Genomic DNA, 14,284 nt, shown 5'->3' with positions numbered 1-14,284 from the left:
CGGCTCAGGGTTGACTCAGCCTTCCATCCTTCCGAGGTGGGTAAAATGAGGACCCGGATTGTTGTTGGGGGCAATATGCTGACTCTGTAAACCGCTTAGAGAGGCCTGAAAGCCCTATGAAGCGGTATATAAGTCTAACTGCTATTGCTATTACTTGCGGTAGCCTGTCAAATATTGGAACACTGCTATCATATCTCCCCTAGTCTTTGTTTCTCTAGAATAGTCATACCCATTTCCTGCAATTGGTCTTCATATGTTTTAGCCTCCAGGTCCCTAAAGATCTTTGTTGCCTTTCTCTGCACTTTTTGCAGAGTCTCAACATCTTTTTTATAAAACAAGGCATAAAACAAGGCAGTTTAAAAGACTGTTCAAATATTCCTCCCTTTTCCAACAACATATTTGTATACTTCAATGAAAATAACATAATGCAGCAAATTGAACGTAGAAGGAGATATGAGAATCCAGCTGTCTTCTATTTAAGAAGATATTAAAGAAACTTGCAAAAATGTAAAACAGTTCTACTTAAATGTGTGCTTGTTTTGGAAACTAGTTATTTTTCATTAAAATGTTACGTATGTTAACATGTAATGGGTTTGTTATTGTTATTTTTAAATTAATAAATATTTTAAAACTGTATCAATTTTCATTTCTGTTATGGTAAATAATAGATATAACTTACATTTTTAAAAAGCTCTTTGGGATCCTTAGTGGTTTTTAATAGCAGTAGTAGACTTATATACCGCTTCATAGGGCTTTCAGCCCTCTCTAAGCGGTTTACAGAGAGTCAGCATATTGCCCCCAACAATCTGGGTCCTCATTTTACCCACCTCGGAAGGATGGAAGGCTGAGTCAACCCTGAGCCGGTGGGATTTGAACCGCTGAACTGCTGATCTAGCAGTAGCTTGCAGTGCTGCATTTAACCACTGCGCCACCTTGGCTCTTCGAGAATGTAAACTAAAAGAGATGAGAATTGCTAGGCCAGAATACCTATTGGTTTAGTGGATATTAGATAATACCCACTGTCTAATAGGACGGAGGACACCAAGTTTCCTCTTTTGGGTGATTATTTCAGAGATGTTTCCTTCTTTAAACAGAGAATCAGAATTGTCACAAGTGGGCAAAGAAGCAGTGGGAGCGAGAGCAACTTCTGACTTCCTCCTGGTTTCCCCACGGAATATCCTTGTGGGGAGCTGGCAGGGAACATCAGAAATCTAATTAACTCCCTCCCTCCTGCTAATTCCTGCTGATGCCCCCATTTACTTTCCTTGTGGGAAACTTTCAGGAAGAAAGTTACAATAAATAAAGAAGCAGGTAGGAAATTGCAAGTCCAAGGCCAGCCAGCAGATAAAGTAGCTGCTGCCAGGTAGAAGGAGGAGTAAGGAAATGTGCAAGGGTACAGGTTGGGAAGAGTACGCTGTGTGGGTTTGGAAGGATTAGGTAGTGGGGAGGTGGACAGTGTGGGTCAAGAAGGATGCATGGGGAAAGGAGGAGCTGACATTGCAACGACACGACGTGCGATCTTGGAGCTCCAAGATTGCCGTTGATACTTTTGCCGCTGGACAGTCCTTTTGGACCTAAACAGTCCCAAAGAGACAGTGATAGGGAAGAGTATGTCCTGCTGATCTCAGGGACACCGCAAAGTCCCTAATTGATCCAGGAGAAGCTTTTCTTGCCTAAATTTGACTTCTTTCCAGAGACAGAAGCGCAGCCATTGAAGCTGCTGAAGTTGGGACAGCTCCAGAATGGGAGGAAAATGGGAAATGGAAAATGTATGCAACAAACCTATGTAACTTCTTAACAAAACTCCAAGATATTTGAGCAGCTATACCTTACAAATCTTATATAGAGAATCCTGTCCATCTCCTCCAGTATCTTTAAAATATTCATGTGCTGGAAAAGTACGATGAATGTCTCGTGTAATGACACTGTCCTGGGAAGAATCCTGCAAAAAGAAAGGAAAGAGAAAATCCAAAGCATATTAAATTTGGGTAGCAGAACACAGTTATTACAATATAAATCATGTGCTTGGCAAATTTTATAACCACTATATTCCTGTATTTAAAATATGTTGACAATCAGAGCAGGATGGGATCCGGATTATTCTACTGTATAATGCATGCAAACTAAATAAATGTTTGCTTCTTACAAAATAAAAAACATTTCTTTTACTTTCTTATGACATATCCTGGAAGAATCTGCTTTGGGTAAATTATTAAAAATAATTTACAACTAACAGAAAATTACCTTAGCTGATTAATAAATTGTTAATACACGTTGTAATCCTATATACTTTTCCATTATTAATTATTTATAAATAGAACTTTCTTCCTTTAATATACAGAATATATAGCAATAGCAATAGCAGTTAGACTTATATACCGCTTCATAGGGCTTTCAGCCCTCTCTAAGCGGTTTACAGAATCAGCATATCGCCCCCACAGTCTGGGTCCTCATTTCACCCACCTCGGAAGGATGGAAGGCTGAGTCAACCTTGAGCCGGTGAGATTAGAACCGCTGAACTGCAGATAACAGTCAGCTGAAGTGGCCTGCAGTACTGCACCCTAACCACTGCGCCACCTCGGCTCTTCCATATGTCTGGAGAAACTAATTTATTCGTATGCATTGCTAGTTGTTTCCAATTCCAATACATCTTAATCTACCACAACAGAGTTAGACTTCGAAATTATTTTTAAATTTGAGAAAGAAAAAGAACATCTTGTTGGTTTCAAAAATGGAACAATACTGGAAAGCAAATATTAACTTAAAATGTGAAATGTTAAGTTTGAGTTATCAGGCAATTACAAATGAGGCATGAAAAAGCACAGGGCTTTTATGTTCTACTATTTACTATGACTCCGGGCAAACTATGCATGTATTAAGAAAGCATCAACAGTCTCTTGCAAAAAATATAAATATTTTAATACACAATTAGAGCAACCTAAATCCAGATATATTGCCAAGCTAATTTTTAGTCTAATTTAATTGCAGAGTCAGTCATAGCAATTTTCATTTGTGATATGGATTCAAATAAGAATAATCTTCACACCTGAATCTCATTCAATTGCAATAGAATAGAATAGAATAGAATAGAATAGAATAGAATAGAATAGAATAGAATTCTTCATTGGCCAAGTATAATTGGACACACAAGAAATTTGTTTTTTGTGCATATGCTCTCACTGTACATAAAAAGAAAAGATACATTTGTCATAAATCATAAGGTACAACGCTTAATGATAGCCATAGGGTACAAATAAGCAATCAAATCATACTAGGAAACAATAAATATAAATCGTAAGGATACAAGCAACATAGATACAGTCATAAGGGGGAGGAGATGGGTGATAGAAACAATGAGAAGAGTAATAGTAATAGTAATGCAGACTTAGTAAATAGTTTGACAGTGTTGAGTGAATTATTTGTTTAGCAGAGTGATGGCGTTTGGAGGGGAAACTGTTCTTGTGTCTAGTTGTTCTGGTGTGCACTGCTCTATAGCGTCGTTTTTAGGGTAGGAGTTGAAACTATTTATGTTCAGGATGTGAGGGATCTGTAAATATTTTCACAACACTCTGTTTGACTTGTGCAACTGGTTAAAACAAGTAGCCTCTAATGGGACTCTTCAATGTGATTGGTCAGATTCATTTTTTAATCTTTCTCCAATAGCAGTCTTTCTTCTGCTGTTTCATTTCCCAGAACTCTTCAGTAAACTAGATAACCTCCAGGATTATTGAACAGAGAGAAGTCCTACAAGAGTAATCTGATCTAACACCCTTATTGTATACTCATTTCAAGCCACACTGCCTATCAGATCCTCAGAAAAAAATACAAGCTCCCTTTGAATTAATTAGTTGCCAGGAATGAACCAAAATAATAGCTTCAACTTCTTTTCATTAGGGGGAATAAAGTTCAGAATGATCAGAGTTGAATGCTGATTGATGAAAAATGACTGATAGTAATGCTTTCAACTCTCAAAATAATGTGGCAACTGCCTTAAGATAAAACCCAAACCTGATGAGTGTTCACTAGCCTATGTAGGCCCTTGGTGATCTGGGTCAGGTCCATGACTGCTATTTCACAAAATTCTTGAGCTCTTTCGTTCTCTACTGTATAGAGAGGCGAGATGAAGCGTCCCACAGTCATAAATCTAGAGGACTCCACTATCAAGCCTTTAGCGGAATCAGGCAGCATAGAGAAATCATATGTAACAGTTGTAGCAATCCCAATTGCTTAGAACCAGTGGTGGGATTCAGCCAGTTCGCACCTATTCGGGAGAACCGGTTGTTAATTGTCTAAGCAATTGGGAGAACCGGTTGTTGGAAGAAATCTCCTTTTGGTTTTTTTCCACTTTGCAGGGCTAATCCTGTAAGGAAGGCAGGAAGGAAACATTCTGGTGTTGTTTCTAGCATAATTTTTATCCACCTGCTTACAGAAACTGCCTCTCCGGTTAATCCTTATTACATTGTAACAGCTAAGATGAAGCACCAATTGACATGAGTGATGTTGAGTTGGCCACACCCACCCAGTCACATGACCACCGAGCCCCACCTACACAGGTGGTCATTAGGGCAGAGAACCGGTTGTTAAATTATTTGAAGCCTACCACTGCTTAGAACCTAACTTCAACAAGAAGACCTAATATCCAATTATCTGTGGTGTAGTGCATAAAATAATAGGGTATAATGCAACAAATTGCTATCAGTAATCCTGCAGAAATCTCTGCTTCATTTCAAATTTTATATACTTTCTGAAACAAATATCAAGTCCACAGATGGCATACATTTCTTAAGTCAAAACTAATGAAATTGAACTTTACAATACGCTAATTGGTAGAATATATTCTGCTCTCATTTCATTATAAGAGGTTCTGCAGTCCATGAAGTCATAAATAAATTATAAAATGTGAATGTAATGATAATATGTATTCTATTTTTAACAACGTCAACATATAACTGCATTATCAGAATAAAGCTACAAGTTTAACTTGTTTCACAGTTAAAAACAAAATTCAAGAGATTTATTACAAAATTATGACATGCAGGTTTTAAAATGCAACTAACAGCTTGTTAATCAACATGTTTAAAAATATTGAACGGCAAAGAGTAAAACAAATTAAAGTAGAATTAACACTGGCATTTTGACTATTTAAAACATGCATACTTTAGTTTGTGCTTTTTGTTCAATTGGAAGAACAAAAGCAGCACATTAAAAAGAATTTAGGTGATGATATTTTATACATCATTTAACATTGCTTGAATTAGAAATAATTAATCTTTAACTCTTTCTTTTCCTCTACAATAAAGACCTGGAAAATTATTATATAAATATTTATTCATTTAACAACATTTATTGCCAAAGGAAGGAGAGGGGTCAGGATAAAATGCAACATATTTTTCCCTGCACAACTTGCTCCCCAAGAATTAAAAAAATGTGGTTGAATGGTCTCTCTATACACATTTAACTATAGATGCTTCTATCTACACTTTCTGGGTTTTAATAAAGTGCAGAGCAAAATAGAACTGGACTATGACTGATGAGACTTAGATTAAAGTATCTGCAGTCTTGAATCTCAGGATCAAATCAATAACTATCCTTTGCTGTTTACTTAGCAATAGCAATAGCAGTTAGACTTATATACCGCTTCATAGGGCTTTCAGCCCTCTCTAAGCGGTTTACAGAGTCAGCATATTGCCCCCAACAACAATCCGGGTCCTCATTTTACCCACCTCGGAAGGATGGAAGGCTGAGTCAACCTTGAGCCGGTGAGATTTGAACAGCCGAACTGCTGAATTGCAGTCAGCTGAAGTAGCCTGCAGTGCTGCACTCTAACCACTGCACCACCTCGGCTCTTCTCTTCTCTAACAGGTTGAAGGAAAATAACCTTGAAGAAATAACCATGCATTTTATACTTGAGCAGCTTGGTAAAGAGGCAGAGTAGAAATTTTGGTGAAAGCCCCACACACCATTATTACAATTTATATACTGTGTGCTGTTTCCATTAATCTCCTCTGTTTCTTGGAATGAAGACAGATGCCTGGAAACTGACCACGGTGAAGCACCAAGAGAGAAAGGGGTTTTGTGTGAATTCATTGATGCTCCGCTGAAGATCCAAAGATACAATAATTTCTTCATTGTGGTTTCTGATTCAAATCAACAGCAACAACTTGGAAATGAATAGGGACCACATCACCAGAGGAAAAAAAAATGCATCTCTAATAATGCATCATTGGGGGTGGGGGGCATGAAGTTCAAATCAATAGTGTTAATTGATGGACAAAGCATTTAATCAGGTTGCAAATCAGAGTCTTAGTTCCAAACAAAGGGATATCTGAAAGGGGCCACTGATTCTGGTGGAAACACCTCTCCTGAAAAAGATCAAAGATGCTTTACTCCCTCCCCATACCACGAGGCACTGAGGCTAAAATTTTCTTGGGAATCTGAGTGCAGAGTAAGAGTTGCTCATCCCTCTAGAATAGACAAGTCTTAATAATTATTATTAATATTTTTTATTATTCTTATATTTGATATAATATTCCTATTATTGTTCTTCCCATTAACTATTTTCTTATTAATGTAGTATATTAATAAGACACACTAACAATTTTTAAACAGATTTGGTAACTGAGTAAAAATTCTTTTCGCCTGTTTTGTAAGGGGTAGGAAATTAATATAGCGGTATTATATTAATCAGCATTCAACTAAGGAGGATGTTATGTATAGACATGTTCTTTTTTAAGATACTTTTTCTTTTTAATACCTTGTTTGTTGTGGGGCTGGGTTTTGGGGGGGGAGTGTTTTGTATCTTAACGTCCCTTGAATAAACTAAATATTATTATAAAAAAGAATGGACAAGCGATTGCTCTCCTGGGGCTTCCAGTATGCCCCATCTGGTTCAAAAATCTTGTGTTATTAAAAAAAAAAAAGGTGAATAATGAGGACCAGAAGTGGATGAAAAGATGAAACACAATTTGGAAGAAAAGGCACAATACAATGGCTGTGGAATGCAATATTTGAAATGAAGGACGCTGCATTTATTCACCAGCCAGATGAGGAGGTAGAGGGCTGACTTAACTGTCCATTGATCAAAGGGTTCCACAACAAAACCGTGAAGCCCTTATCCGCGCCGACATAAGTGCGGAGGGCAAATCCGTGCCATCCGAAGCGCTAAGGAAAAAGGCGACCCTACCGCGATAACATAACCGTGGAGGGCAAATCCGCGCCTTCCGAAGCACTCAGCACCCTAAACCTAACTCTAAACCTAACCCTAAACCTAACCCTTAACCTAACCCTAAACCTAACCCTAAACCTAACCCTAAACCTAACCCTAACCTAACCCTAAACCTAAAGCAAACCCCTAAACCTAATCCTAACCCTTACCTTAATTTAAATCGGCTTTCTGCCGCCGCGCTGTTTTAAAGCGCCCTTCTGTCGCCTCACTGTTGTCGCGGCGTGATGACATCGCGGCTTTAGCGACACGGTTTTATCACCACTATTTTGACGAGCACGGTTTTGTCGTGCCACGGATCAAAGTTTCTGGATGGGAGCATTACCAATGCAGACCAAAAGTTTCAATTAGAAATGAGAGATGAGATTGATGGATTCATTTAAACTGAATGAATGCTTTGAGTAGACAATACACAGGAAGAGCCAATGACTTGGAGAAAAGGCAGACCAAGGCCACCCTGCTTCAGTTTTTATGTAAATGTGGTGAAGAGTTCACATACTAAAGGCAAGCTGTTTCAGTAAGTACAAGGAAATAATTCCACTTGGCTATATTGGTTGCTGAGACAAACTTCTTGTCTGACAAAGAATAATCAGTTAAGTTCAAATCCTCTATACATCATTTGACACTGTAAGAGAAGGAGGAGGTAGATCTTGTCTCTGTGTGGAGAAAACAGATCTGTTCCTTCTGGGAGAAGATACTTTCAGTGCAATAGAAAAATGAATATCCTGAACTGTATCAATCAGGGTCACCAAATAGTTGTTGTTCAAAACGTTTCCAAGGAAACACATAAAGTTTGTCCAGAAGAAAAGGAATCCATCCCCTTTTTGTCTTGGATCCCCCTTTTTTCTCTCTTGTACAGCCAAAGAAAAGTACAGAAGTACAGAAGCCATCCAGGACCTACACCAGAGGTGTCAAGCTCAAGGCCTGCAGGCCAGATCCAGCCCGCGGGGTGCTTAGATCTGGTCCACAGGGCCACCCCGGAAACAGTGAAGGTGGTGTCCGTGATGCCCATGGTGTCTCTGCCAGCAAAAACAGAGCTCTGTTTTCAGTCACGACAACCTCCTGCAGTCCTCTGCCAGTGAAAACGGAGCTCGGGGACCATGCCTACCAGTGGTGGGATTCAGCCAGTTCGCACCTATTCGGGAGAACCGGTTATTAACTTCCTAAGCAGTTCGGAGAACCGGTTATTGGAAGAAATCTCCTTTTGGTTTTTTCCATTTTTACAGGGCTAATCCTGTAAGGAAGGCAGGAAGGAAACATTCTGGTGTTGTTTCTAGCCTAATCTTTATTGCCCTGCTTACAGAAACCGCCTCTCTGGTTAACCCTTATTACATTGTAACAGCTAAAGCAAAGCGCCCGTTGACGTGAGTGACTTTGAGTTGCCTACGCCCACACGGTCACATGACCACTGGTCCATGCCTACCCAGCTGGTCATTACGGCAGAGAACCGGTTGTTAAATTATTTGAATCCCACCACTGATGCCCACCCTGACCACACCCACTTGGCCACAGTCACCCAGCCCCCAGGTGTCAAACACAACCCTGATGCGGCCCTCAATTAAATAGAGTTTGACACCCCTGGCCTACGCCATAAAAATAAATGCTGAATTATTCCTTTTGAGTAAGAAAGTGAGAGAGGTATGCTTCCCTCCCCCAGAATGAATTCAGAACATGCAGACCCAAAGCTATTTTCCTGTGTTCAGAAATCTTCCTTAAGACTAAAAATTTAGACTTTTTGTCGGCAACATTGCTTCATCTCCTTAGTAACTGACAGCATTTCTTGTAACCATTTCTGCAGAACTTGCCTGAGGCAGGTTGGAAGGAACTATAAATAGCACATTCTGCCATCTGTCTTTTTATTCCAGTGTTAGCACTGAGTTTATGCTTCACTGATAACCACCCATGTGCTGCACCTCCAGCAGCTGTGGGTAATGGTAGCACAAGGCCAAGTTAATGAAAACAATAGAAACTTTTACTAATACAATTAGTCAACGGTTTGATATTCATCGTTTTTTTAAAAATCATGGCGTTCATGGTACCAACATTAACAATCTGATTACATAACCTCTCCTAAAAAACACATTTAAGGTTTTTTCAGAGATTATGGAATGTGTTTTAGATATTAGATTAAATAATACATCAATTTTTTCATTTCATTTTTCATTTTATTTGACATTTATAGGCCGCCCTTTTCCCTGAGGGGACTCAGGGCGGCTTACAATTTGTAGGAAGGGGGTGCAAGACAAAACACAAAAAGAAAATGTGAAATATAATAAAATAAAACAATAAAACACAACATTCATTCAGCATTCGGGTGGGGCGAAATTAGGGGCTTATCCCCAGGCCTGACGGGATACCCAGATCTTAGGGGCTGTGCGGAAGGTCTGTAGGGTGGTGAGGGTACGAATCTCCACGGGGAGATCGTTCCAAAGCGTCGGAGCTGCTACTGAGAAGGCTCTCCTCCGCGTAGTCGCCAGTCGGCACTGACTGGCGGATGGAATTCGGAGGAGGCCTACTCTATGCGATCTGATGGGACGGAGGGAGGTAATCGGCAGAAGGCGGTCTCTCAAATAGTCAGATCCACTACCATGGAGGGCTTTATTAAACTAGACAGTTTGCAACAGAGCAAAGATTATATTTAACCCTTATGAAACAAACCGATATCAGCTTCAAACATGCCTAAGGAAGGAAGGAAGGAAGAATAGAAGGGAAGCAAAATAAGAATCAGAATGTTAATAAAAGCTTTAAGAAAAAAACAATTTTTAAAATAGGTCTGAAAAGAGAAGAACTATTTAGATTGGAAGTGGGATAGAATTCAGGTTATGAATTAGCTTAAAGGAGAAAGCACGCCAATCCATTTTAGCAGTTAATGCAAAATATCTCGGAAACACACACGACAGTGTATCCCACTTTTCCCCCTCAAATACTAATAGAAAATAACTTGATTTTTAAAAATTCATTTTTATCTCAGACCAAGCAACACCAGCCGTACCATTATTTTTTTAAATTCTTCTTAGCCCCTAAGTTTCTCTGTTGATGTATATTTACCTCTTATTAATGCAATAGTTCAATAACGTTAAGTTTCTGCATACCACACAAACTTAATTCCTCATAAACTGACTTATTAAATAAACTCTGATGTAAAGATAAAACACTTATAGAGTCAATTCAAATATTTATTACAGTCATAAGGCCAGAATAATACAACTTCTATTTCTAAGATTTTTAGATCATTAAAACACGGTAGTATGTTTTATTTGCAATGTTCTATTCTATTTAAGGAGTTATTTTCAGGCTGACCTGTTCCTAATTCCCAGTTCTTGACAATGCATCCCCTTTCCCAGAAATGTCTAATTGATTTGTTACTAAAAAGCTCAGGTGCAATGATACCATGCAGCATTTATTTTTGTAATTTGTTTGTATCGCCTTAGCAACTTATTTCTCTTGCTTTAGGAAAGGCTGGGCAGGCAAGAGGTTGACGGCTGCTAGGAATAGGAGGATCAATATTTTAGACTACCTGCCCTTACGGTTACGGAAAACAGTAGCAATATTACTCTTGCAATTTAATCAGATTGCTCTTCTGTTGCACGCTAAACATGGAATTCTTAGCATATGGAAATGCTTTTTATTCAGTACATGCTAATATCTTCTAGAAAGGCACTCTTGAGGATTTTCATAACAGGATTCTTAATGACCAACCTCGCTGTTATTCATCATAGGCTTCATTATTAGAGTATTAAATCAAATTCTACAGACCAAATGATAGTCTAACCAGGAATTACAATATTTGGGTTTCCCAAAATATTATTGATTTGATTGATTTGATTTTATTAAGTTTGTATGCCGCCCTATTCCCGAGAGACTCAGGGCAGCTAACAATAAAAAGGGAGGGGATACAATAAAATAAAATTTAAAAAAAAACAATTTAAAATTCTACAACAGCCGTAACCTCGAATGAGGCTGGATAGTTCAACAGCCCCAGGCCTGCCGGAACAGCCAGGTCTTAATTGCTTTGCGGAAGGCCGGAAGGGTAGTAAGGGTCCAGATCTCCACGGGGAGATCGTTCCAGAGGGCCGGAGCAGCCACAGAGAAGGCCCTCCCCCGAGGAGTCGCCAGCCGACATTGGCCGGGAGACGGAATTTGGAGGAGGCCTAGTGTGGGGGATCTAATAGGTCTTTGGGAGGTGACTGGCAGGAGGCGGTCTCTCAAGTACCCAGGTCCAATACCATGTAGGGCTTTAAAAGTAACAACTAGCACCTTGAAGCGTGTCCGGAGACCAATGGGCAGCCAATGCAGCTCGCGGAGGATAGGTGTAACGTGGGTGTACCGAGGTGCACCCACAATCGCTCACGCAGCCGCATTCTGGACAAGCTGAAGTATATTAGATATATTCCTCCTGTTTCCTCCTATTTTCTTTGGAATTAACAGAATAACAGAGTTCGAAGAAACATTGGAGGTCTTTTGTGTTCAGCCCTCTGCACTAGTAAGAGACTTACACCATTCTGGACAAATAGCTGTCCAATCTCTTCTTTAAAATCTCCACTGATGGTGCACCCACTTCTTCTGAAAGCAAGCATTTCCACTTGTTAATAGTTCTCACTGTCAGTAAATTCTCCTTCGTTCTAGATTGGTTCTCTCCTTGCTTAGTTTCCATCCATTGCTTCTTGTTCTGCCTTTTGGTGGCTTGGTAAATAGGTTGACACACACCCCTTCTTTTTTGTGGCAGTTCCTCAAATACTGGAATATTGCTATCATGTCACCCCTAGTCCTTTTAACTAGTCTAACATACCCAATTCCATTCCTCAGCCTCCAGCCCCCTAATCATCTTTGTTGCTCTTCTCTGGACTCTTTATGGTGTCTCAACACTTTTTGTAATATTGTGATGGTCAAAACTGGATGCAGTATTCCAAGTGTGGTTTATCAAAATATTATAAAGTGGTACTAATACGTCACATGATCTTGATTCTATCCCTCTGTTAATGCACCCTAGGGATATATTGGCTTTTTTTTGGGGGGGGGGGTTACAGCACATTAGTGGCTCATGTTTAAGTAAACGTCCACGGACTCCAAAATCCTCTCGCAGTTACTGCTATTAAGCCAGGTTCTACCTATTCTAAACCTGTACGTTTTTTTTGCACAAATGTAAATATTTACTTTTCTCTATATTGAATTTCATTTGTTAGATATGACCCAGTGTTCAAGTCTGTCAAGACCCTTCTGGATCTTGAGGTTATCTTCTGGGGGTCTTCTGGGGTTCCTACAGCTTGGTGTCATCTGTAAATTTGATGAGTTCCCCTTCTATTCCCTCATCTAAATCATTTATGAAGATATTGAAGAGAATTGGGCCTAAAACAGAAATTGGGGTACTCCACTGCTTACTTCCCACCATTTAGATGTAGTTCCATTAAGGACTATATGTTGAGTGTTATTTGTCAGCCACCTGGTGATGATGCTGTCTATCCCATATTTTTCTAATTTACCAAAGAAATAGGTTGTCATTTATTTTCTCAATGCCTTAATGAAATCCAAATATACTATGTCCGGAGCATTTTGCTGGTCCACTAATTTAGTCACTTTGTCAAAGAATAAGATTTGTTTGGCATGATCTGTTTTTGACAAATCCATGTTGGCTTCTGGTTATAACTCTACTTGCTTCTATGTATTTGCATATCTGTTGCTTGATTATCTTTTCCAGGATCTTATAATTAATTTAACAAAATTGGAAGGGACCTTGGAGGTCTACTAGTCCAACCCCCTGCTTAGACAGGAATCCCTACACCACTTCAGACAAATGGTTACCTAATCTCTTCTTTAAAATGTCCAGTGTTGGAACATTTACAACTTCTGGAGGCAAGTTGTTCCACTGGTTAATTGTTCTAAGGTACTGATGTCAGGGCTGATTGGCCTCTAGTTTCCTGAATCATTCTTTTTTCCTTTTTTTAAAGATAGGAACTACATCAGCTCTTTTCCAGTGCTCTGGTAGTTCCCCGGTGCTCCAGGATCTTTGAAAGATATGAAAGATATGGTTCAATGGTTCTTTTTTTTATTATCTTTATTACGGTCAAAGACCAGCAAAATACATTTGTTTTTACACTATATTAAAAAATACTAACATTAAAATATAATTAAAAAGTATTGACATTAAAAGTGGATAATAACATTATGGTCCAAAGAGCCGAGGTGGCGCAGTGGTTAAATGCAGCACCGCAGGCTACTTCAGCTGACTGCAGTTCTGCAGTTGGGCTGTTCAAATCTCACCGGCTCAGGGTTGACTCAGCCTTCCATCCTTCCGAGGTGGGTAAAATGAGGACCCGGATTGTTGTTGGGGACAATATGCTGACTCTGTAAAACCGCTTAGAGAGGGCTGAAAGCTCTATGAAGCGGTATATAAGTCTAACTGCTATTGCTATTGCTATTGTTAAAGGAATGTCCAGATAATTGGTACAAGAAGGTACTATACTGTAGCCAATTTTTTTTCTTATGGACATTGCAGCAGCACAGAACTTTGCCACTGCATACGTAGTAACCGGGTTAGTGTCCTGGAGGAGAAAGCCTAGATAAAAATGGTCTGCCCTCCCTGGCAATCTCTCTAATAAGGGGAGAATATGTGCAGACCTACAAGCTCTGTAGAGCTCGCAGTGTAATAGAACATGTGAATTATCTTCCACTTCTCCTTTACCACATATACCAACGCATTCGGCTATAGGTGTTCTCTTATACCTGTCCTGGAGGAGTGCTGAAGGAAGAAGGTTAAACCTGGCTCTGAACAAAGCTATTCTTTGTTTTGGAGAGAACAAGTCATTTAGATATCTTGCCGATTCCTACACACCCCGTTTGATTTTTGTCCCTACTGTGGAGAGGCAACCTATTTAGTTCTTCTTGGAACTCCATGTCCCTCATTCTATTGATTACTACTTGTTTTGCTTGCTGAAGGTGGCGCAGTGGTTAAATGCAGCACTGCAGGCTACTGCTAGATCAGCAGGTCAGCGGTTCAAATCTCACCGGCTCAGGGTTGACTCAGCCTTCCATCCTTCCGAGGTGGGTAAAATGAGGACCCAGATT

The 14,284-nt window shown here is 39.5% G+C and overlaps 1 protein-coding gene across 1 annotated transcript in view; it reads right to left on the bottom strand.

Moving 5' to 3' along the window:
- The window catches only part of RABGAP1L (RAB GTPase activating protein 1 like), a 210,881-nt gene that overhangs the window by 109,038 nt on the left and 87,559 nt on the right, over positions 1–14,284 (bottom strand). The window contains exon 13 of the mRNA XM_087726774.1: positions 1,829–1,942. Within this exon, the coding sequence (XP_087582900.1) occupies positions 1,829–1,942 (114 nt within the window). The remainder of the gene's footprint in view (positions 1–1,828; positions 1,943–14,284) is intronic.

The sequence above is a fragment of the Thamnophis sirtalis genome, unplaced genomic scaffold (genome assembly GCF_051295495.1).
Source record: "Thamnophis sirtalis isolate CommonGarterSnake01/CBP01778 unplaced genomic scaffold, rThaSir2_p1.2 scaffold_12, whole genome shotgun sequence".
Lineage (NCBI taxonomy): Eukaryota > Metazoa > Chordata > Lepidosauria > Squamata > Natricidae > Thamnophis > Thamnophis sirtalis.
The sequence above is the reverse complement of the archived record's forward strand: the minus strand, read 5'-3'. Positions and strand labels throughout refer to the sequence as shown.